Raw genomic sequence first — 25,796 nt, 5'->3', positions numbered from 1 at the left:
CTGATCTATCCATGCCGAGGGCGTTTTTTGCAGAGCTGGTTTCTTCTGGCCGACCTCCCAGTTAGTGGAATGCGTGGTGGACCATCAGGGGTTTTAGCTGTTCTGCTGCCTTAAGCCGAGTCGTTCCAAGAGGCTTCGGGTCTGATCTTTGACTCTTCAGACGTTAGTCAACGTCTGGACATTTTATGCATCATCAATGGCTAACTGGCCTAAAGGCCTTCCTCGCTACGTGACTTCTTTGATCGATGGTTTTTACCGTCATTTTCAAAACGAGGTATTCCGACCTGCATCTTCCGTTTTCCGGTTTCCTTTCTTCTTCCTTTTGCTGGTGTGTTTCTATCTTTCTTCTTCAGCATTCCCAGGCTAGCCATGACGTTGCGTCCTATTTGTCTACGATCGAAGGTTTGGAGGCTCAGCTCCCGAAAGTCGTACGAGAAGCTTTATCTTACAAGCCGAGGCTGAGATCTTGACCAATGATTTGAAAATAGTCTCCGCCGAGCGGGACTCGTGGAAGCTGGAGGTGGAGCAATCTCGATCCAGTGCTGCACTCCAGTCCTCTCAGTCCGATGCCCGTGTTTCCGTTCCGGAAAAGCAACTCGAGGCTCCCACGGAGAAGGAGACCGCTTTGGTTCTTCAAAGAGTGAAAGACAAAGCTTCTCTTCAAGTCGCACGCCGAAACATTTTTGAACTCGCTGAGTCGAATCAAAAGAAGGTGATATCTACTTTCCAATGTGGGGATGAATTTTCGGCTATTAAGAAGAAATAGCTCAAGTTGGGTTTTCAGGTTGCCTGGGAGGCGACTCGTCGCTTCCGTGCCCCTAAGGATTCTTCTCCTCTGCGCCATATTGACAAGGATCGGGTGGCCATGTTCATCAATGTTGTGTTTGTCGACTTAGGCTCGAAGGAGGACTTTCCTTTCAATGACGACGAGTGGGACATGGAAGCTGCTACCTTTGTGGTTCTGGTGGATGATGATTCTGACGATGGTTCCACTTTTTTCGTCCCCCAGCCTGGTTCCGGCAGTCACCCTGATCCTTCTCCTTCTGATGAAGAGCCATAACTTCTCTTGATTTTTGTTTTCTTCCGTATGTTGAGTGTTGACTTTTCCTTTGCTGCTTGAACCGTGACCTCGCTACCTTTCATTGCTATAATGGGTTGGTTTTATACTTCTGCTTCCATCTTCGCTTGATTGACTTACTTTATATGTCCTATTGCTGCATAAACGAAAACTCACAAGCAAGGTATTTGTCGTAGTTAGTCCGTCCCTAACTTACTAATGCATTTCCCTTAAACTTATTACGCATGCTCCGAATGATCGCTCCTGAAAAAATAATAATTTAGATTTATTCTAGTATGACCTAGGCTTACTGATTCTCTTTGCAAAATAGAACCCAGATTAGCATAACTACATAGCTTAGAATGATTTTCGGGTCCGAACTTTGCCCCTAATCATGGTTGCTGCTCCCAGGGTTGTTTTTCGTCGGCTTGAACTCAACCAGTTTAGCTAGGACTTCTCCTTGGACCTCTGGTCGTGGCTTTCACTACTAGGGATGGTTTCGTGGGCTTGAGCGCAACTAGTTTAGCTAGGACTTCTCCTTGACCCCTGGTCTTCGCTACCAGGGTTGTTTTCGTTGGCTTGAGCGCAACTAGTTTAGCTAGGATTTCTCCTTGACCCCTCGCCGTCACTACCAGGGTTGTTTTCGTCGGCTTGAGCACGACTAGTTTCACCGAGACTTCTTTCGTTTTCCTAGTCGTTGCTTCCGCTCTCAGGGTTGTTTTGTCTGCCTAAGCATGACTAGTTTCGTAAGGACTTCTCCTTATACCCCCGGTCACCTTTGCCAGGGTTGTAGGTTAACTAGGACTTCTCCTTGAGATCCTCAGTGGGGACCGCGTTTCACTCGAGTAAAGTGAGTTTAACTAGGACTTCTCCTCATAAGGTTTCTGGTCGTTGCCTTAGCTACCAGAGTTGCCTAATTCGCCGGCTTGAGCACGGTCAGTTTAACTAGGACGTCTCCTTGGGACCTTGGTGAAGGGTCAGTTTTACTCAAGTAAAGTTTCAGTTTGACTAGGACTGCTCCTTGGGGACTCTTGTCCGTCGCCTTAGCTACCTGAGCTACCTGTTTTGCCGGAGCAAAGTGAGTTTAGTCAGGACTCCTCCTTTTGTGACGTCGCTTTTGCTATAATATTTTGTTTTATTAATAAAATATGTAGCTTGTAGCGCTACTTCTCTTGCCCAACGACTTTATTCGCAGAAATATATTTGAGATAAAAAAACCAAAGAGGGGATGAGATGGTGACCTGCTTGGCTTTATTCTTGCATGTCTGTCGCGTGTTCGCGATTGGCGACTTCTTTTTTGCCCTTGGGGTCTGGAACTGTTGCCTTTCTCCTACAGTGTCGAGCCGAGACTGCGTAACACTCTCTGGCTGTTGCCTGGTCTCCTTTCACCGTGCCCAAGCGGCTTGTTCCCGGGATTGGGAATTTTATCATCAAATGATTCATCGATATTATAGCTCATGATTCCCTCAAAAAATTTCTTCCCAAGATGATGTTGTACGCATGCAGCTTGTCGATGATCACGAAATTTAGCATCATTACTCTGCTAGTCGTCCCTTCTCCAATGAGTATGGGTAAGGTGATCATCCCGCCAGCCTTTACTCGGTCCTTTTCGAAACCCGTTAGGCAATGTTCATAGATCTCGGTATAGTGTGCCCTTACCTGAAGTGTTTGGAAACATGTTTTGCTTATAACTTCGGTGAGGTTGCCGGTGTCGATTAAGATGCGCCCTACACTCCAATTAGCCACCAACATTGTTATCACTAGAGGGTCCGTGTGGCGTGTGATTACCCCTCTTAGGTCCTCATCGGTGAAAACCACGGGGGGCGTCGTTTCATTGTGTATCGTCATGACTTCGCTGTTTTTTCGGCGCCTTTTGTTACCCCTGTCTCTTTCGCGCGTTGGTCCGCCAGCTATGACATTAACGTCTTCCCTGCTTTCGAACTCCCACTCCGTTTCTTTCCATGTGAGCTCCTTTATCAAAATTTCTGACACATTGTTAAATTCTTGTGCCAGCTCTGCTAGGCGCCTGGTCATTGTCCCGGTTAAGGTCATCTCTCGTTGGTTGGGACGGAACATCTGATTGTTGGTCTGACGCCCCATGTTTGAGCCACCGGCTCGCTTGTCGGTCTGTTCTTTCCCAAAGGTTTTAAGGAAGATCTGAGCGAGTTCCTCGAAGGACCTCATAGATTTCGGCGTTAGTGACCGGTACTAATCCCGAGCGGGTCCTCGTAGCAAGGTAACGAAGGTTGAGCACAAATCGTCCGTATTGGTTGTGCGGAGACTCATTATTGTGACGTAATTTCCAAGGAATTCCCACAGGTCTCCCGACCCGGAGTACGATCCCAGGCATGCGATAAGGGGACCTACTGGTTTGTTGGTCTCCGTGGGATTTTCCCAGAGCAGAGATTTGAGTGTTTTCGACACTGACTTTCTTAGCGCGGTTTCCGCCGCGCTAAGGTTCTTTTGTAGGTGTGTGGTTTTCTCCTCTTGCTGCCTTCTTTCGGCCTTGAGCCGTTTGAGGGCCGCTGTGAATATCATGTGGTTGAGGGATGTTTCCGGAATTTCGCTGAGCATGTAGTCTTCTGCTGACATATCTACCGGGGGGGCTCAAGGAAGTAGTTAGTCTGAAAAGTTTAATAGATAGGAATCGGGTTACCGAATTGATGATTTTGCTGGAGAGATCCCCTTCTTCTAGCGCCAAATGCTGATGTCAAAAATTGGACTTCCGTTAGATCAGCGTGAAAAAGGGAGTTGATGCATGACAACCTCCGTTATGTATGATCATTCCGTTATGTTGGGTGCTATTCAGCCTAGCTTTCCTGCTTCCAGCTCTGCTTCTCTTTATTCCAGCTCCTTTCTCATGTTCCTTGCTCCTGCTCCTCACTTCTTGCTTCAGCTCCTTGCTCTTGCTCCTGTTCGTCTGTTCCCGAGGGGGAAAATCTGCAAAGGGTTCGAAAGCCGCTCCGACGCTCAAGCCAGTCAGGGCTCTCTTTGTAGTAAAAGAATGCATGGAAAGAGAGTTAGAGATGAAAGATCTATTAAGAGCCAACAGACATGGAAAGAGAGTTAGAGATGAAAGATCTCGAAGATCCTCCAGCACAAGGCGAATTGTATTCGCAGGAGAGCCCTCAAGGAGTTGATAGCGTCTCAAAATTGTTCAAACCCCTTATAGATCTTGAAGGTTCACAGATCTGTCTCAGAGGACTGAAATCTTACTGAAGAAGAAAAAGAGCTACCTACACAAAAGCTATGACAGAATCGCTCCGAATGTGGCTTGGAGTCATAAGATGAGAATATAATCCATATCTAAAATCAAGTTTGGAACTTGGTCTAGTTGCTTAAAGAATAGTTCTTGGTAAGTACAAATTGGTTTTTCAGAGTGAAAAACAGACAAGGATGGAAACATTCGTGTTCTCTAGATCAAGACTAGAAAAGAAGGTCACAGAATTTATGGTATGGACCATGAAAGACCATCTATCATGTCACGATGCTTTAGACCATTATGCTCAATCATTAGCAAAAAAAATTGTACATGACACATTCCGGCGGAAGTTAACGCTTCTAAAGCTAGTGAAAATCGCAAGCTTCAGAAATCCATCTATGGATTGAAGCGGCCAAGTAAGAGTTGGAATCTTCGATTCAGCAAAGTAATTAAGAGTTGATTCCTTTGGGAATGAAGAGAAATCTTGAATTTAGGAAGTTCAAGATGGTCCTAAATTCAAGAAGGTTAGTGGGAGTGACCCAGTTTTCTTTAGGTTCGTTATGTAGATGACATACTATAGATTGAAAACAACATTCTGATGTTGAAAACAGTTTAGAACTGACTCAATAAAAGGACCACACATAAGGGTGAAATGCTTTTGGACATCAAAGATCTATAGGGATAGATAGAGATTATGATAAGACTCGTTCAAGAAAGGTTCTTGAAAAGTCTAATACGAAAGACTCAAGTAGAGTATTTCTACCAAATCTTATGGCACACAGCTTAGCAAGACTCAGCATCCGAAGGATTCTGATGAGCAAGCACGCATAAGAAAAGATGGTTATGCTGAAGGCATAAGATCGGTCATGTTGGGACATTAACATTCGCCTCGACGTCTCAAAAAACTTAGAGTATCTATGGTCGTCACCAATCAAATCCAGATAAGCTGACCTGGATCACACAAAGTACTTGAGAAGGACTTGTGATAAATTCTCGATAAGAAAATAAACCGGTCATATGTTGCAAACTTCCAGACATGGAAGAACAATAAGTTAGAAAGATTCCAAGCAAAGACTATTGCAAGCTTTACAAATAAAAGAAAGTAGTTAAGGCTTGAGAAGCTTTAATTTAGTATTGAAATACTAAAGATTATCATCAGGATGATAATCAGCAAAATTCATATTAATTAGATCTAGACTGTCACCTTTGACTAAATATGGAGGTAATACTAGGGTCATTGGCATTAAGCTTTTCTATAAAGTTTACACTTGTAAATTGAGGGTGTAAGGAGTTACACGAGAAGACTCAATTTTACAGAACTCTTATTATCAGAAATAAGTTAATTATTTCGTCGTTAAATTGTGATTTAGTATTTAAACAACAATCAAAAAATAATGAAGCATTCCAAGTAGGATTATCAGATGCGTGATCTGGTAGATGAAACCCTACTAAGTGAACTTGGAATAGATTTATTATTTAGTCCATACTCCAGGTCATTGCATAGACAACAATAACTCAAGAAGATTAACATGTGAGATTGACTGATAGCGCAGTTCCATGGGCTATAGAAATATGGTATTTAAGGTAATTACATGGGTGTATGATTGGGAATATACAATGGATAACCCAACGTGAGAGTTCTTCAAAGTGATGAAAAACGTCATAAACTCTCATAGGCAAGATTGGAGAGATTCCTTAAACATGAGTACTCCACTCATCTTATGTAAGGAATGATTAAACTTTGGTACCGCCAAACGTCGTGCCGTAAAAGGAGGTTATAAAAGCGGTCAACGGGTGAGACATAATAGACGTGAAGTTAAGTGGGAGTACAAGACTGGATTATGTCCTCCTATTTGGTTAGAATTAGTATCTCCGGACCACTTGAGGATATCAACAGGAAAATGTGCGACCACACTCAAATGGATTAACAGTTAAGCATTTGTTTTGACACTTGTTCTCCAGATCAAGAAAGTCTGAAAGGTATGATCAAATGAGATCCGACGTGACATGAGAATCGAGCATTGCACTTGTTCTAAGTACAAGTGGGAGACTGAAGGATATATCCGTTCTGTCTGAAGGAGACGCCCTTCCGAATGTGTCCTTCGACAAGGTGTCAATGCGCTCAATTTTTCAACTAGGATAACGATGACCTAATCCGGAAGATCATCTAGTCCGGTCGAATTAGAGATCGCAATGCTTTGCTAGAAGCCGCTTACGATCGTCGGATCACTTCGGTGATTCGCGACTAGCATAAGCCGGATCCTACAACGGGTTACACATAAGAGTGGTGACTTGATCGGAGATTTGACTAGTGGGAGCTAGGCTTAAGATGGATTAGATCCAACTAAATAAGCCAAAATGGTTCGAATGGCGATTCGAAACAAAGATAGAAAGAACGGGGCTTGAAAGGGGTGCCCAAAGGAAGGCTCAAAGGGTCGGCCATGTGATGGCCGACCAAGGTGAGTGGGTCGGCCAGGCCAAACCCATAGTGGGCTACTCTGGGCGGCCACACTGAAGGGGAAACCGTAATTACCCTAAAAGGGCATTTTGGGTAATATCTTTTCTGTAGCCCGAATAGAAACCTAATTTGAGTGAGACACTTATTATTAGGGTTTCTATATAAGGACCAGTGAGAGAACAGAAAAGGTGTGGAATTTTCTCATAGAGAAAATCACTCTCTATCTCTCAGATAACTAATGGAAAGAGAGGATTTTAGAGAAAAAGCTCCCATTCTATCTATCTTGTCAAGAAGAAATGTTCTTCTCGACCTTCCAATAAGTTCTAGAAACATTAAGGAAGGGAGATCAAGTTAACCTAGTCGGTGTCTCAAGTAGATGAGCTACAATTGGAGCTCTTGATCTTCAACGCGATTGGTTCGAGGAAAAAATAGCGAATAAGGTATTCTTTTTCCCGATTCTAGTTCATCTTTAGTTCTTGCATATGATCCTGGTTATCTAGTGTTATACATATAGATGTTTGAGATTCCGCTTACAACACTTGTTAGTTGTCTTAGAGATGTACAAAACCCTACAAGTTGGCCCTGGGCCTAGACGACCCAGGCGGTGGCCGCCTAGGGCCTCCAAACTCAGGAGGCTCCCACTTTATATATCATTTATATATGAGTCGTCTTATTATATGTATTTTTTATGCGTATCTAAAATTATTATTCAATCGGGTAGTAGAGTTGGTAGAATAGTTCATTATGGAACCAAAGGTCTAAGGTTTGACTCTCGCCAGTTGCATTATTTTAGAAATAATTTTTGTTCTTTCAAAAGGGGTTCGTCTATACGTTCGCTTAAGGCCCCCAAAACTCGGGGCTGGTACTGCTCTCCATGATGGAGCATCTATCCAGCTAAAGAATCTTTTATTCGTCCATGTTGGATATGGTACTATAGACTAATGATAAACAAAACTCCAGCTCGTAACAACTACTACTATAACTCTGATCATACTTTGCAAAAGCAATCAAATTTTAACTGAAAAATTTAGATGAATTAAATATGAAAAAATAGTATCCAAAACCAAAGATGAAATAAACAAAATCATCAAGTAATCGACTCACACAAAATACATACCATTCCTTACAAATATTTCTGAAACGTAAAAAGGACTTCACTAAGAGTTTGGTTAACATCTCATATATAAAAGGGTTATTTAGACATTCATACCTGGTTATTTAGTGATATTGGGACTACACTCTTAAAATGATAATATGTATGGCGCTGATCCTCATTCTCGATTTTTTCGTTAAATATCGGTTAAATGGGGCACGTGCCAACCACATGCGTGACTTATGGCAAAAATACCCTTCATGAAATATTTAGGTTATTAGACATTGACCCCCAACTATTTACTAATATTTGGACTACACCCAAAACAAAAATATGTTAGGATTGGCTCTCATTCTCGGGTTTTTCGTCAAATACCAATCAAGTAGTTCGTGTGGGGCTTCGTATTCCTTTTATTTTTATAGGTTTTCAGAGATACTTTTATGATGGAAAAGTCATCCTAATCCGACAACTTCAAGATCCAAGATCTCAAATTGCATAATCTACAAAAAGTGATTGTCCATGAACTCGAAGTTAGTCTGAGAATTCGATTTATATAAGCCACAAATATTAAGGAAAATAGGCTACCCGAAGTCAAAGACGGTTCAACCCGTCTCGCTAGATACAAATTTCATGCCACTAAAAGAAGCAACTTGAGATCCCTAAATCCTTAATTTGATTATATATGAAGTAATGGTACATTTAACCTTCTTTTTCAACTTGAGATTAAATTTTATGCCACTAAAAGAAGCAACTTTCATCTTAATGCTGCAAATTATTAGCCACCTACCCTGTACCACATAAATATGTTATATTAACTTCAATGTTAAGAACCCTAAATCCTTAATTTGATTTTATATGTTCAGAAATGATGGTTGTGTTTATATGGAAGTCTCATCAATACGTTTAGATCTTTGAACACTACCATGGCCGATCAACCATTTTCTTATATAGGAAATATCAATGAAGAAATTGAGCTCCACCACTTGATATTTCATCATCTTCATCTACCCACAGATTCTGTTAAAGTTGATTTCAGTGATTCATTTTCACAAAACCTAGCTGGTATTCGAAAAGATTCTTTTACTTCTTATTATCTACCACAGTCGACAGCTGCTTTTCCACTTCTTTTTCGATATTATCTTGACCTATAAAAACACCATTGTGATCCAGACATAGATGAAATAAAATAACAATAGTAAGTAAGAGGTAGTGACTAAAACTCAAAACCGTGTAGTTGGTCTCGGCCGAGACTGCCGAGAATCTCGGGTCTTATCTCCGTCTCGACCTTCTCCCAAGACGAGACTCGGCCGAGACCCCGAATTAGGGTTTGGCCGAGTTTCTCGGCTATCTCAGCCGAGACAAACCGAGACCGAGACCTGAAAGAACAACTTCTAATTTTTTTGGAATGCCGAATTGGGGCCAATATAGAAATTGAAGATGATGAAGTGAAGTTAAGGATGATAGCGACTAAGCGAATCAACATAGCTATAGTACTACTAGTTATTAAACTTATTAGTGATTAGTTATTGAGTACTTATAAAGTTGAACTTCGTTATTTACTTATTTTAGTGAACTATAGAAGTGAACTATGACGGAATTTTGTTTATGATGAACGGTTGGAGTAATTTTATGTTTATAATTAGGAGAATTATGAGGTAATGAAGATCCAGGGAATTAAACTTATTACATTGTACTTATTACTTATTATTAACTATACATGAGAATCTCAATCTCGTCTCAGTCTCGGCCTTCGACCAGACCGAGACCAACTACACAGACTCAAAATAATCTAACAGTTTGATTCTTAGTTGATTATTCGACGACGAATAACACTACAAGCAAACAAGTGTTTCTATAAGATAGAAACCCTACCCTTAAACTAATTAGGAAACTAGATAATTTTGAATTAAGGAACCATCAAATAAAGGAATCTTAAGACCTGGAAAGCAAAAAATATCCTATATGTTAGATCAGTCTAAATAAATAAAAAGACCAAGCCCCATTATGGTGGCCGAGTCGGCCGGGAGACGGCCATTAGGTGGCCCATAGATGGGCTATGGCTTGTCATTTGATCCATTCCTAGTTCAACATTATGAGGAGATCCCAATAAATAACTCGATATCCCTCCAATTTCTCGTACCAATAAGCATGAGTCATCATCAATAACACGTTTGCTTGCATAAACAAGGTCCCTATAGTTTTCGTGCCTTTGTGTTGGCTTGCATTGTTGTATAAGTTTATCGAAGTAGTCCGAGTGTAGAGATTTGCTACTGCATTTGGCTCTTATTATCTCTTTTGCCGGAACAACATGTTTCCACCAGAAATCAGATAGAACGGGTTCTAAAATATCCCAATAGTCACGATTCCTACGAATTTCAAATATACTGCTCCCGTTAAGAGTCCACACAAAGAAATCCATTGTTTCTACGTTCATAATCTCCATTAAACCTTGAGCTTGTGGGATGCAGTGAAGAGGAATTCGTTTCCACGGGTAAGAGATTTTCGTTTCCCCTCCAAAATATGGACATTTTATCTCTAGAACCCCAAGAGACAGCTGCTTCCCACGAACAACAAATTGCCCATCGGGAGAACAACCAAGCCATTCATCTTTAGGATCTTTTTGTTTATTATAAACTTGAAATGACGGAAAATATATTACATTGTCCGTCATTTCTATATATTTACGGAGTGCCACATTTTCTTTGATATTGTTCCAAGCAGTTGTAACATTCCCACAGAAGGGCTCGATCTCTCCAATCTTCTCTCGCCACAATTGGACTCTTCGACGAGGCCACAACCCAATAGCTCCAGCGAAAGTGCTTGCTGTAAGTTTATTTCTTCTCAGATCATCCCATTTCTTAAACTTAGGCTTTAAGCAATCAGATAGACCATCATTTGAATTAGTGTTGCATTCTTTTCGTGGGTCAGAACTCCTGGAATATTTTCGGCTTCTCAATATATGATGGTTAATTTTCTTGTACTGCGAGTAGCTGTTCTTTTGTGCTGAGTGGTAAAAGGCAAGAGTCCTTTTCCCTGTCATACTCATTGATGTAACCACTATGGTGAGTTGGTGAGCATCAAGATTCTTGGTCCTTTGAGCTAAACCCTAGGTCTAATTTCCTGCCCCAAGGTATGAAAGAAAAAAATCAGAACATACCCAGAGTAACTTGCTCAATTCTAGGTGTTTTTCGATGATACATATAGTGTGTTAGCGTTCTAACAAATCGTCTAAGTCAATCAATGTTCACGAAAATATAGAAAAAATATCGCTAGTAAAAATCATCATCCACAATTTAATCACAACGCTTCTTACAAGTAGGCAAAGCATAAGCACTTACTCAAAAATTTGAACCTATCTATCTCCACCAAATGGATAGTCAATTACTAATTGGAAGAAAGCTCAGATGATATGGATTCAATTGGGCATTCATAGTGAAAACCCTAAAACCCAAATGGCTAAATAGCTTAACCGTACACAAATCCAAAAGAAACAATTAGTACTGTTTTCAAAGAAAACCCTGAAACCTAAAACATTCACATAAAGAACAGAATCACTATTTCCAAATGACAACAAATGAGATTGAGAAAAATTTACTTGCCCGTCTCGATTCCTCCTTCTTGTTCCAGCAAACTCGTCTCTAAATTCTTGTCGAGTCTCGGCGATTTCCCAGAGTCCTTACAACGATAAAATCCCCGGAGAAACCCTAAGGAGCGAATACGTGAAAGAGCTCCCTTCCTTATATGAGGTCCCATGCAAGTCAAACATAATTTACTTAATTTTTCTTTTTATTTTTCCTTTTTGCACCAGAAATTACTTATACGACCTCTAGCTTATTGACACACAAATGAAAGTTAAAATGAAGGATTACAAGAGCAACTCCAACCTCCACCTGCTGAGGTCGAAAATTCAAATTTTCAGCCTCAGCCGGGGAGGTCCATTCCCAGTCAGTTGGGCTGAGCCCCAACCGACTTCTTTAGCCGCCCCAAGGTTTAGGGCCGGTTGAAGTCCCCAACATAACCGTTGTGGACATCCCCACGGTCATGTTGGGGATGAACTCTAGCCGTTGGGTACGCTCCAACGGCTAGAAATGGGTTCAATCCCTATAAAATAGAGGTTAAACCCGTTCATTCTTCTCATCCCACTCTCAATCTTTCTATCTCTTTCAATTTCTTTTTTTCTAATCTCTTCCAATTTCTTTCTATATTTCTCATTCAATCTCTAATTTCTATCATCCTATAATGGATCTCCTAGATGTTAACGAAATGTTCGACCAAAATTTTATGGAAATGTTGTCTCCTACTTTTCCGTCGGTTGAATTAGGAGACGATGACGAAGAAACATCTCTGCACGTTCCTTCGACATAAGATGAAACTTTCGATGCTTTTTGTGGACAAGAAGACACGACTTGACCAAAATAACTAAACGGAACCGTATAAACTAGATGAAAATATTTTACTTACTAATTCTTATTTGAAAATCACATTTGATGCGGTTGTCGGAAATGGTTAGAAATATAAAGTATTTTGACAAAAAATAGCGGATGAATATAATGCACACTTGAAATGTAAAAACAATCACAAAGGAGAAGCGGGGAAAGCGATTATGACCGGGTAATTATTCAAAGGTTTAACCCCTTTAAATCTATCTATTTACTTCATAATATAAACTTAAAATAATTTTTTTTTATTTCAGTTAAAAAGAGCAAATGTATAAAAAAAATCACAAAAGAAAAGGCTTTAGATTCCAACATGTTTACAAAATTTTGATGACACACAACAAGTGGATGTGAGACATGCTATGAGAGTCAACATCCGGCAAAAGAGATTCTAATACCAATCCATCGAAGGAAAGACCAATTGAGCGTAAACAAGCCAAAGCAAATGCAAGAGTTAGAGAAAAATCCACACATCCTACTGCTAAAAACAAAGAAGTTAGTAGTTCTTTAAAAGCTTCGATGAATATTGGGAAAAGAGAGACGAAGAAGCCCAATGGAGAGCAACAACAATGGAAGAAGCTCTACAAATTCAACAAGAGGCTCTACGGGTTCAACAAGAAAACATACGAGCAGAGAGGATACAAGAACCGAAAATATGGGGTGAACTTAATGATGATTGATCCTAGGTCTCTCGACAAAGATGGTGCACGAATGATTAAGGAAGCGCAAGACGTTTATTTATCTGGTCTTCCACAAGACCCAAGAAACTCCTTCTAGCTATCTTTAATTTTTCTATTGTAGTTTAGTCGTATTTAAGTAGATTTAAATTTTTAATCATTTATTAGTAGTAATCAAAGTTGTTTAATCTAACTTATTAAGTAAATTGGAAAGGGCTTGAGTTCAACTTTTTAGGATGAGCTGAGCTGAAATTTTGGGTGAAAAAATGGTTTTTCGGCCTAAGACAGACTGAGGTTGGAGTTGTTTTAAGAGCAATCCAATCCGCAAGGACTGAAGTCCAAAATTCAAATTTTTAACCTTAACCCGTATCCTCCAAACTGGGCCCCTTAGGGACCAGTTGAGGCTTAGCCCCAAAGGTGTGCATGGTCGACTCTTTTTTTTTGAAAATCTGACCACGATCTACGTTAGTCGTTACAAGGCATTGATACATCAGGAAGATGGAATGAGCACGATAACTGTCTAATTTAAATTAAGAATGAAGAGGCCTAAAACCCGACAAATTATGACAATTATTTATAGCCTAAATTATATGGGATAAATCTCTATGGCAAACTTCCATCGAGACTCGATCTTACGACCTCATGGACTTAAGAAGAGTGGACAACCACTGCACCAAAAGCTGGTGTACGTGCTGGGTCAACTCTTAATGTAGAGCCGACTTAGCACATCCCCCACATGACCGTTGGACTCCCAACCGTCAGGTGGGGGAAGTCCCCTCGCCGTTGGATTAGCCCCAACGGCCAAAAGGGGCGAATGATGGAAACATAGGAGGAGACTTCAGGGCGACGGAATTGGAGGTTTGATGGGGGTTGTTGACCATAGAAACGGAAGTTGCAAGGGGGCCCTTGGGGTAGATCTAGTAGCAACCAACTACCTTTAGACACCTATGAAGATTTCTACTGGTATGTTAAAACCACTTCAATAAGATCCCACCTTTTGGGTGCGTCTAATTTGATTTTTCTTTGTAAATTTCATGTTATTTGGCTTTTTAATGAATTGGGTATCCTCTAATTTGCTTCTTTATTTGTAATTAATAGTACTACTTTTATAGATTTGATTTAGCTTTTTTTTTGTTGAAATATTGCCTATCAATTCGATACATTAATATAGAGGGTTACTTTTGTCTCATCAAAATCAAGTAGTTGAGGGTGTCTTGTTGGCTGGAATAGCTGATTTGTTTTTGTTCAACCATGGGATTAAACCCAAGTTGTGAAGATCCTGAAACTGTAATTTTGGAAGCTTTTCTTCTACTTTGTTATATTTTAGTGCTGTGTGTGTGTACATATATTCCACTTTGTAGTTGATGGCTCTGATTGGGGACAGTTGGATACTTGGATGAGAGTGATGAAATCAAAATATAGTGAATTAGTAAGTGTTTGTCATTGGTGTGACAAGATAGCATCAAATAAGGCTAACCCTGTTCTTATTTCTCATTTTCGTCTATAATACTGGAACTTTTCTTTCGTTTAAGATCTTCATATAGTTTGTTACGATTAGAGTCCCTTGCCATGATTGAGATTTTGGTACATTTCAGAACATAATTAGGTTAGTAGAAATGAACCTAAAAAAGAAGTGGGTTATATTTATATTATAGTCATTCATGATGTCGTGTTATCGTGAAGCTAAAGCTGTGGTTGTAATCTTCAACAAAAAAAAAGCTGTGGTTGTAATTGCGTGAATTAGTTCGGTTGGTTTATGAGCCAAGCCATCTAGGATAATCTTTCTCCTTCTTTATCTGTCATACTTTCTCTTTCTCGTCTCTGCTTGGTGTTTTGATCCGTGTGCCAGCAGTTTATGCTCATCTCTTAGCTTTCAGTCTGTCATGTGCTGTTATTAATAAAATTCAGAGTTCGCCTCCTCGTCCTCTGACACCTACAAATGCAACCACTGTACCTCGTTGTCTTGGGCCGTTAACCTTCTCATTGTTGCGCACAACACTTGTATATTTCATAAGAGAACTAAATTGAGTCCATGATTGCTATTCGCCCATCTCCCCCTTTTGTAGTATATGCTCGTCCTGCTTGATATACCACGAAAGTTGAGTCTTGAATCCCTAATACTCTTGTCTGCTGTGTTTCTTCACTAACCCCATAAATTTTGTGCATATGATTTCATCATATAGATAGAGTCTTCCTTCGAACCAATTCTATGTTGGGTGCTTTACTTGTTCTTACAAGAAGATAATTGCTAAACTTAAATTGTATTGAAATAGATGCTATTGTTGAATGTTGTTTTTGTTTTTGCTAGATATCTTCTCATTACAAAGACATCTATTTATATAGATCATAGATGATAGAATAACTATTACAATAACTCCTAGACTTTTAGACTTACAAACTCCCAACTCTTGATTTTCTAAACTCTCAAGTCTTGATTCACATAACTCTTGACTCTTGATTAACATAACTATTTTGTAATTGAAAACATACTTAAAACATAGATAATTATTTTCTAGAAATTACTAATTACCTTTCAACACCCCTTCATAATTTGTAATTATTAAGAACTTCTTGAACTTCTCAAATTTCTCACTATTGATGGACTTTGTGAGAAAATCAGCTGGTTGATCATTCGTTCCAATGAACTTTAATTTTATCTCCTCTTTGTTTACCAAATCTCTAATGAAATGATGACGCAATTCAATGTGTTTCATTCTTGCATGAAACACTGGACTTTTTGTCATAGCAATTGCTGACATGTTATCACAATGAATGAGAGTAGGTTGTTCTTGAGTCTGGAGTAAATCAACGAGAATTCTTCTCAACCAAACTCCTTCACATGCTGCCTCAGTAGCAGCAAGATATTCAGCTTCAGCGGAAGATAATGTCACGGTCTTTTGTTTCTTTGAACTCCATGAAATAATATTTGTTCCGAGACAAAATATGTAACCTGATGTACTCTTTCGATCCTCTAAAGATCCAGCCCAATCGTTATCAGTATAGCGAACTAAATTGTTATCTTCTTCTTTCTTATACAAGATGTCTTGTTTTCTTGTACCTTGAAGATACCGTAGAACCCTTTTTGTTGTTGCATAATGAAGTATACTTGGCTCATTCGTAAACCTCGATATATATCTTGTAATGCCCGTGTCTTTCTTGGTGGTGAATCTGGACTGCTTGGCCCTGTGGCACTTGATGAGCTTGATTGTGAGTTTGTGTTTGGACTAGATGGTGGAGTTTCACCAACTTGTGGTTCTTCTCCCTCAATTACTGAAGGCTCCAAAATTTCAAATGAATTTGGTGCTTCAGAAGAACTTCCCCAACTCCAAGCTGTCATTTCATCAAATACAACATCTCTTGAAACAATCAACTTGTTAGTGTTAGGATTAAAAAGTCGATAGCCTTTAGAGTCATCGTTGTAACCAGCAAAAATAAGTTTTTCACCTTTCTTGTCAATTTTTTCTCTTTCTTGAGAAGGAACCAGTGAATATGCTATGCATCCAAAAACTTTTAAATGATCAATTACCTGTTTCTTTTTGTGCCAAGCTTCAAATGGTGTCTTGTTCCGAACAACCTTTGTTGGTGAACGGTTAAGAATGTAAATTGATGTGTTGACTGCTTCAGCCCAGAATTTGTTAGGAAGATCTTTACCTTTTAACATGTTTCGAGCCATCTCAACGATTGTTCTGTTCTTTCTTTCCGCCACTCCATTTTGTTGTGGGCTTCTTCGAACGGTGAGCTGCCTTTGTATGCCATTTTCTTTGCAATAGTTCATGAATGGACTGTAAAGATATTCACCTCCTCGGTCCGTTCGGAGAGACATAATTTCATACCCACTTTGCTTTTCAACATACACTTTGAAATGAAGAAATGCTGAAAAAGCTTCAGATTTTTGGTTAAGAAAGAAAATCCACATCATTCTAGTAAAATCATCGACAAATAAGATGAAGTATCTCTTATCTCCGAGTGACGGAGTCCTTGTGGGTCCACAAATATCTGAATGTATCAAGTCAAGAGGGTCTTTGGCTCTATAAGATGTTTTAGGAAATGGGAGTCTATGTATTTTCCCATATATGCATCCTTCACAAACCTGATTTGTCTTTTCAATAGAGGGGAGTCCAATCACAATATTCTTTTGTTTAAGCAAATGCAATCCATTATTATTCAAATGACCATATCTCAAATGCCATAATAATGTTTTATCATCATTTTCACTTTTGAAGGCAAATGTGTCAACTTGTGACATGAAGAAAGGAAATATCTTGTTTTGGTTTATGTCAATTTCAGCCAAGGTTTTGTTATTTTGTTTGCTGAAAATTCTGCATTTTTCATCTTCAAAATATAGTGAATAACCCTTTTGCAGCAACTGTTCAACACTTAAGAGGTTTTGGGTCAAGTTAGGAACATATAAAACATCATGGATTAATTTTTGTGTACCTCCTTTTGTATCCACTGCAATGACTCCCTTACCAATTACATTTTGAAGATTGCCATCTCCAAGCTTCACTTTTGACTTGTGACTTTGATCAAGCTTCACAAAGATATCTTGATTTCCCGTCATATGATTGCTACAACCACTATCCAAGTACCAAATGTTGTTAGTTACATTTTGCATATTCATACAAGAGAAGAGTTGATGTTCCTCCTCATCTTTGATAAAGTTTGCTTCTTCTTTATCTTTAAACCAACAATTTGTATAAGAATGGTTTGCATTTTTGCATGTTTTGCATTTGAACCTGCAATCTTTAATTTCATGATTAGATTTTTTGCAAATTCGGCAAGAGGGGTTTGAATTACCGGATTTTGATTGCCAATGTTCCTTTCTTTCTTTACCACCTCCTTTTCTACCTTGCTCGGATTTAGAAAATTTCTTGTTTGAGAAATTATATCTTGATTGGAAAGCTTGCTCCAAAGGTTGATTTGTCGATCTATTGATTTTTTGTTCATGTGCTTGAAGAGAACTCATAAGTTCATTCATGGTATATGTAGATAGATCTTTTGATTCTTCTATAGCTGCAACTACATGATCAAATTTTTTAGGAAGACTACGAAGGATTTTTTGAACAATTTCTTGTCCTCAAGTATATCTCCACAACTTCGAATTTGATTAACAAATGTAGTCACATGAGAGTAAAATTGTTAAATATTCTCACTCTCTTTCATAGCTAAACTATCAAAGTCCTTCCACAAGGATTGAAGTTTAACTGTAATAATTTTTTCAGACCCTTGAAACTCATTTTTCAAAATTTCCCAGGCTTCTTTTGATTTTACTGCACCCATAAGTCTAGGGAAGATTGTTTTACTTACCCCTTGTTGGATGTATTGCAATGCTTTTGCATCTCTTTTCTTTGTTTGTTTTAGTTGTGTTGCATCTAGTGCTTCTTCATCATATCCATCTTCAATGAACTCCCACAAATCTTGGGAGATGAAAATTGTCTTCATTTGAATGCTCCAATAGTCATAGTGCTCACCATCAAAAACAAGAACTGAAATTGATGAGAGGTTGAAACATGAATTGTTTGTCGCCATTGGTTTTGAATAAAACAAAATGAGATAGATGGCTCTAGATGCCAAATTTGTTGGGTGCTTTACTTGTTCTTACAAGAAGATAATTGCTAAACTTAAATTGTATTGAAATAGATGCTATTGTTGAAAGTTGTTTTTGTTTTTGCTTGATATCTTCTCATTACAAAGACATCTATTTATATGGATCATAGATGATAGACATAACTATTACAATAACTCCTAGACTTTTAGACTTACAAACTCCCAACTCTTGATTTTCTAAACTCTCAAGTCTTGATTGGCATAACTCTTGACTCTTGATTAACATAACTCTTATGTAATTAAAAGCATACTTAAAACATAGATAATTATTTTCTAGAAATTACTAATTACCTTTCAACATTCTATGTCCTCCCCACTTTAACAATTGCTACTACATAGTTATAACTTATAAATTGTAATTAAGGTCCAGATGCTTCAATCTTACATTACTTCAACATTTAACACTCAAAAAGTCAAACAATTAAAAAAATTTACAACAACCCCACTTCAATATTTAGGAAAGTTAGTTAAGATACATATAAATCTTATTGATATTTTGATGTATAAAAACATACGTTGCATCATAGTTTTTTTGAATTGTGAGCTTGCCTCGAACACTTGACCTTTAAGGTGGAAGACTAAACCTCTTACCACTCCAATCAAAGATTGTTGGCCATACAGTGCATAGTTATGATTGTGTAAATGACAAATCCTCCTTGATTTGGCTTGACTGTCTATTTGGGGCAGCTAGGAAAGCTCTCCTAGTAGGTTTAATCTTTTCTTTCATCTTTATAATACTAAAAAACATCAATCTATACAAAACCACCATCCCAAAAAGAACAGCAATATCTACCCATTTAGAGTAACCCATTGGAATTTGCCATATATTTTTCAGAATTTCTTCACCAGTAATAGTACTTGATCCTCTTGCTTGATTAATGGGGAATGTTAATCCTTCAAACTCATTCTTGTAGAATCCTTCATTTGCCCATCTATGGAAAGCAATATAGTAAAATGGGTATTTCCAAAATGGTTTGGGTAAGTCATTTGGTAGTCTAAAGAATCCCCCATTTAACATCATAACACCTTGAATTCCAGCTCCTGTGATTATACCCATAAGAAAATCCGGGACGATACTTGAAACGATCATCATTAAGCTTTCGACCAACATCATACACATGAAGAGTAGTAGAGCAAAGAAGAAAAAATGTTCAACTCCTTTCTGAAGACCAACGAGATAATATGCTATCGCTCCTGGTACCAAAGAGATCAATAGAAGGTACGGTATTGAAGAAATTGTGTTCCCAACAACAAAAGCTGCAACGCCATAATGCCCATTCAGTCTTTCTCTCCCGAAGATCTGACTCGTACGTTTCAAAATTTTAGTAATGTGTGACAGATAGATTAAGAGAAATTTTCGTAGACCTTATGATGAGAAAATAAGGAAAGCATGTACCTTCATGTCCTCCACAAAAGATGGGAAACCACCTATTGCCATGAAAGTTAGAAATGCAGCTACAAACATTAGCATTGCACCTCTAGCCTGCATAAAGATACAGGCAGTGTAATTAATGTCACAAACTTGTCTTTTGAGTTTCAGGACCATGAGAATTATTTGTTTCGATTTGTATCTTTCAATCAAATTCTTAAATTTTGGTTTAAATTTGAGGATTATGAGTAAATTGAGAAGATGTCTGCTTTACCTGTATTGAGCCAAAACTACGCCCAATATCGTAGAAAATTGTCCCAACACAGAGGCAAAGTGCAATATAGATTGCAAGACGCAACCAATAATATCCAAGATCGCGGTACATGTTCACAAATGATCTTCTTGTAAGCACAAGAGACTGTGTGATGAAGCTAGCCTGGCTTCCCCTTTCTAGCACTTGCCCTTCCTATAAAAGAAATGTCTTGAGTCATTAAAGATACTGATTATCGGAAAAGAGCTGTAAGATAATGATCGAAAATGGATCTTTATCGTATACATACCCTTTTACATATTTCGGCTACCCGTAGTTGGACTTGTTCACAAGTTTGAGATGACTTGTATGACTTAGCAAGAATGCTGATAGCTTCGTCTGTTGATAGTATCTTATCAACGGAACCTTGTTCGATATCCTGAAAGATTAAAAAAGAAATTTTTGTTTAAAAGATTTTCCACTAAAGAAGATGCTCGTTAACTAAGTAGTTCTCATCATTATAGTAGTTCAAAATTCTTACTAGTTCAAAGTCTTTGTTGATTGTTCTGAGATAGTGATCGGATGGGTTCCTCATAGTAGGACAAGGAAATCCATTCACTGTAAAAAACTGCATAAAATAAAATTTCTAAGTAAGATTCTAAGCCAATTGTAAACATATATACATTTCCAAAACCAACACAAATTCTAAGCATAAAGAATGGAATTATGGCTAGAAAAGTTATCAAATGCTTACCTCATTTGTTGAAGAAGCATGGCCAAAGTAAATAGTTCTACCACAAGAAAGTAGGCAAAGATTGTGAAAGAGATCAAAGACTTCACTACTTGGTTGATGGATAGATGCAACAACATTCATTTCATATTGTCTTGAAAGCCTTGCAATTCTATCTATGACATGGAAAGATGCTGCACTATCGAGCCCGCTCGTTGGTTCATCTAAAAAGAGTAGTTTGGGACGTGTTAAGATCTCTATACAAATGCTTACTCTTCGCTTTTGTCCACCACTAAGGCCTCTAATGTTCCACCCTCCAATCCTTGTGTTCAAGGATGCTTGCAGTCCCATTTCTCTTATTGTCATCTCTGCTCTCTCGTTCTTCTCCGACGTGGTCATGGAGTTTGGCAGTTGGAGATGGGCAGAGTAGGTAACGGCTTCTTTAACCGTTAACGTTGTCATCAATATATCATCTTGAGTAACATAAGCCTATATTCACCCATTTATGAGGTGAGACGAAAAAAAAAACGTGTCACCGGTGTTTCATTATAATAAGAGAAGTGGGATAATAGGATAGAAAAAAGAAACAAAGCTAGATATAAATGAGTTTATCTTACCGATGTCCCGAAAGCAAGTCGTTGTTTTCTACCATTGACTTTAATCTCTCCGGATTGTCTTGTATTTGAGGATAATCTTCCTAACGTTTATCCAAAATATGATAGTATTAGACAAGAATGACATGATAGGAAAAATAACCTAATTAACTTGTTCAGGAACATGAAGATAAACGATGCGAAAGTAACAATAGAGACACCAAGATAATTTAACGTGGCAAAAAACCCCTCCAAGATAGAAGGTAAAAAACCACGGACCTGGTCCAGAATTCTTCCACTATAATGATAATAATGGGTTACACAATTCTTCACCAAACCTATGGTGGATAAACTAATTGTTCAAGATGTGTAGAAACACTCTTGGATAACAATTCTTCCCTAAACAAATAGAAGATTAACCAACTCTTCAAGATCTGTAGAAACACTCTTGAATAACAACTCTTCACCAAAACTAATGTGGATAAACTGAACAAAGAAATAGAAATCTCTTATTCCTTAGGATTTGAACAAATCCTAGATTACTAAAGGTTGAAGAAGATAACCACAAACTAAATTGCTTCACAAGATTAATAATCTTCTTTTCTTCAAACCAATATTCTTCTCTTTCAATCTCTCTTGAAAGAACCACTTCCGAAATCTCTCTTGAAAGAACCACTTCCGAAATCTCTCTTTCTCTGACTTCTCTTTGTTCTGGAAGTTGTTGTGTATAATCTCTTCCCTTTCATTCCCTTTTATAATGAAAAATAGGGAGGTTTACCAATATAAATAGGAATTCCTTTTTAGGCTTGAAAAATAGAAGTTTCTATTTTTTTTCCCCAAACAAGGAAGAAGGGAAATCCTAGTCCAACTAGGAGTCCTTTTATTATAAGGAGGGACCCCAACGTGACAAAGTCTTCAAGGCTAAGCTTGGTCAGTGTAAAGAAGGTGTAAATCTAAGTAGAAGAAGATAAAGGAGGTGCCCCTCAACAAATGATGTATCTATGCCATATTATTCAATGACTCTTGGAGTCTTTTTTGTTTTTGTTGAAATGACTCTTGGAGCCCAGTATTAAAAAAAAAAAGCAAGTTGATATTGGAGAGTGGATTTAATCATTTTACCTGCTAAGGCATCAAGGAGAGTGGATTTGCCAGAACCAGAAGGACCCATTATAGCTAAGATCTCACCAGGTTGAGCATACCCAGTTAGTCCTTGAATTATAGGTTTATGTTCCTTCTTCCCATATGTTGAAACAGTCACCCATAAATCCTCCCAAGTCAAAAAAACACCTTCTTTACTACTCTCCTTTGAATCAAAATTATTAATATTAACACTCTTTTTTTGTTCCATCTCAATCATTGATGAAGAACTAATAGTAATCTCCTGATCAAATCTTAAGGACGGGGCGTGGCGGTTAGAAAATTCTTCATGGGTATGAGGAGGATGAGAAAATGGGAAAATATTTTCCATGCTTTCATCATCTTCATAGGCAAAACTATCTGAGAGTGTGGAAACTAAATCTTTCTTCATGGGTTCGTCGTGTGTCGGTGGAGATGATCTTGTTGGGCTTGGTGTTGGAGTCCATCTCCTGACCTTTGTTTGTGAAGCCATGATAAACTTAGCACAGATATGTTACTTTATAGAGAGAAGACAGAGAGAGAGAGCAATAGATATTTTTTGTTCACAGTTGAAGAAGATACGAGATGGAGCCAGATGATGCCTACTAAGTAATGAAACCTACTTCTCAACAAAAAAAAAAAAAAAGTAATGAAACCTACCAGTATTTATTGAAGAGCTGATTTAATTCCATTTCTTTGTTTGTTTATGGCATTTTAACTTCTTTTAGTTGAAAGTAATAGATAAAGAGGGTTAAATATAGAGTTAATTCCTATATGACCCCCTACTTTGTGACCAGCTTCCTTTATGATCCCCTTTTTTTCGTAAGTTCAAATATGGCCCCCTTTTCTTAACACCGTCAGTCAACTTTTATGGTTAATCTTTTTGTTTCCTTATTTACCCTTCTTATAACAATGATTTCAAAATTCAAAATTGACCCCCTTCTAAATTTGGGTCAATTTCTAACAAATTATAACTACTTTAGAAGAAAGTAGGGGGCCAAAATAGTATACATGTAAAAAAATTAAAAAACACCTCATCTCTCCCTCTCTCTCCTCCATCTCATCCTCTCTCCTCCACATCATGTATCTCGCCACCTCATCATCTTCTCCGATGAAAGTCGCCGGCCGGCCAAATTTTCCGGCGACCTTCAATTTTTTGTTTTTATCTTTCTCTAACTAATCTCGCTCTCTCTCTCTCTCACTCTAGGTTCCTGAAATTTGATTTCCCAGACTCTACCCGATTAAAGAGAAAGTGTTTATCTCATCCAATTTTCTCATCTGGAATCACTTGGAACATGTTCGCTCCGGTAATTATCGAAATTCTCTAACTTTGATTATTTATAAGTTGATTGGTATTCTTGATTTTCTCTTTATCTACTAAATCTTCTGTAATTAATTGAATTTGCAGCAGAGAAGTCTATCAGGATCTAGTCAAAGTCCGAGATCTCCATCTTCACAACCATTTTTATCAGTTTTTGTTACTGATCCTGTCAAATTAGGAAATGGTGTCCAATCTTATATCTCCTACCGAGTCATCACTAAGGTAAAGTCTTCATCGCGTTAATCTTCTCATATTTCCTCATTCATCTCTTTAATTTTGTTTTCAGTTCACTTCGGATTTGTCGATGGGGTCGAGTTAGGGTTTTTTTTTAGATCCTATTGATGGTTTTCATTGCATGTAGCACAATCAGATGGTTTTCATACTTCTTAATAATAGATTGTATAGATTGAGTTCAAGTAAACAAATTAGAGAATCCTTTCTTAATGATATAGAAAATAAAGAGCTGATTAGATATTGATTGATCTTTCTAAATGTTAAGATTAATTGAAGAGGGGAAAAAGTATGAGCAAGGAGACTGTTAAGTACATACAGATAGATTCTACTATAGATGAGAGAGAGAAAAATGAGAGAGAGAGAGAGAGAGAGAGAGAGAGAGAGTAGTTAGAGAGATTAAAGAGAAAGAGATTAGAGAGATAAAAAAAAAAAAATTGAAGGTCGCCGGAAAATTTGGTCGGCCGGCGACCTTCATCGGAGAAGATGATGAGGTGGCGAGATACATGGTGTGGAGGAGAGAGGCTCTGAGATGGAGGAGAGAGAGGGAGAGATGAGGTGTTTTTTAATTTTTTTTTTTTCATGTATTCTATTTTGGCCCCCTACTTTCTTCTAAAGTAGTTATAATTTGTTGAAAATTGACCCAAATTTAGAAGGGGGTCAATTTTGAATTTTGAAATCATTGTTATAAGAAGGGTAGATAAGGAAACAAAAAGATTAACCATAAAAATTGACTGACGGTGTTAAGAAAAGGGGGTCATATTTGAATTTACGAAAAAAATGGGGCCATAAAGGAAGCTGGTCACAAAGTAGGATGCCATATAGGAACTAACTCTTAAATATATAGTGGGACTAGATAATTAACTTTATCTTAGAATATAATTGCTTGTTCTTCTTTTTAATAGTCTTTGAGCCAATATTATTTGACTGAACCACATAGTATTAAAATTCGAAAAGGGAAAAATTCAGCGAAACACATGAAAATCATGGACTTATTCTATAAAGAATCTAAAACAATGTGATAAACAATCTAGGGATCTAGATTGTTAATATTTCGTTCTTCACATAATTTGTGCAATGGATTAATGATCTCTTAATCTATTTTTTCACTTTATAGTAAAATATTGAATCAGGTAGGTATCTTTATGTATTCATTTTACTTGGTAAATCATATACGAAAACCATGCTACGCCCGGCCACTTTTCTGGCCGAATTCCGGTCGAGTGACGTGGTCGGGCCAGATTTAAAGAGAGAAAGTGAAAAATTCTCTTTCTCTAAATCTGGACCGGCCACGTCACCCGCTCGGGCATAGCATCAGCTCTCAATCATATATTACAACAAAATGAAATTGAATACTGGTAGGGATTTATTATTTTCACTACAGATTTATGTGCTTATCTTATTTTTATTTAATTTTCATTTATTGAACACCACTATTGTTCCCCACAGTGCCAACGGTACAACTTTTCATTTGGAAAATATGTACTAAGGATCTTCCAGTAAGAGAAAGAATCGGAGAAACCATTGATAACAACTTGATTTGTCCGAATTGCAACGAAAAAGAATCGATAGAACATGCACTCCTACACTGTCCACTTGCGAGAAACATCTGGTTCCATTTTAATATTATATCCGAAAATATAACATCAGTAGCGG

General features: G+C 38.0%; 3 protein-coding genes across 4 annotated transcripts; all 3 read right to left on the bottom strand.

Moving 5' to 3' along the window:
• Window positions 1–9,475: 9,475 nt before the first annotated feature.
• On the bottom strand, window positions 9,476–11,532 carry LOC147537660 (uncharacterized). 2 transcript variants are annotated; one of them, XM_086642689.1, is made up of 2 exons: window positions 11,149–11,274; window positions 9,476–10,930 (listed from the first exon to the last, which is right to left on the bottom strand). In XM_086642689.1, exon 2 carries the CDS (start codon window positions 10,854–10,856, stop codon window positions 9,813–9,815), a length of 1,044 nt encoding a protein of 347 aa, XP_086498815.1. In that variant the 5' UTR covers window positions 10,857–10,930; window positions 11,149–11,274; the 3' UTR covers window positions 9,476–9,812. The 2 variants fall into 2 exon arrangements, with proteins under 2 accessions (XP_086498815.1, XP_086498814.1); XM_086642688.1 differs by lacking the exon at window positions 11,149–11,274 and adding an exon at window positions 11,406–11,532 and having other exon boundaries at window positions 9,710–10,930.
• Window positions 11,533–15,445: 3,913 nt separating this feature from the next.
• LOC147537659 (uncharacterized) lies at window positions 15,446–18,452 on the bottom strand. The gene is made up of 4 exons (XM_086642813.1): window positions 18,077–18,452; window positions 16,450–17,942; window positions 15,993–16,293; window positions 15,446–15,894 (listed from the first exon to the last, which is right to left on the bottom strand). Exons 1-4 carry the CDS (start codon window positions 18,450–18,452, stop codon window positions 15,446–15,448), a joined length of 2,619 nt encoding a protein of 872 aa, XP_086498939.1.
• Window positions 18,453–18,847: 395 nt separating this feature from the next.
• LOC147537658 (ABC transporter G family member 1-like) lies at window positions 18,848–23,318 on the bottom strand. Its single transcript, XM_086640679.1, has 9 exons — window positions 23,245–23,318; window positions 22,592–23,207; window positions 21,497–21,576; window positions 20,904–21,368; window positions 20,691–20,777; window positions 20,460–20,588; window positions 20,174–20,365; window positions 19,927–20,013; window positions 18,848–19,830 (listed from the first exon to the last, which is right to left on the bottom strand). The coding sequence occupies exons 2-9, from the start codon at window positions 23,079–23,081 to the stop codon at window positions 19,159–19,161; spliced, it is 2,202 nt and encodes a 733-aa protein (XP_086496805.1). The 5' UTR covers window positions 23,082–23,207; window positions 23,245–23,318; the 3' UTR covers window positions 18,848–19,158.
• Window positions 23,319–25,796: the final 2,478 nt, after the last annotated feature.

The sequence above is a fragment of the Eschscholzia californica genome, unplaced genomic scaffold, assembly GCF_041429995.1.
Source record: "Eschscholzia californica isolate CP2 unplaced genomic scaffold, dmEscCali1.0.p SCAF_5, whole genome shotgun sequence".
Lineage (NCBI taxonomy): Eukaryota > Viridiplantae > Streptophyta > Magnoliopsida > Ranunculales > Papaveraceae > Eschscholzia > Eschscholzia californica.
The sequence above is the reverse complement of the archived record's forward strand: the minus strand, read 5'-3'. Positions and strand labels throughout refer to the sequence as shown.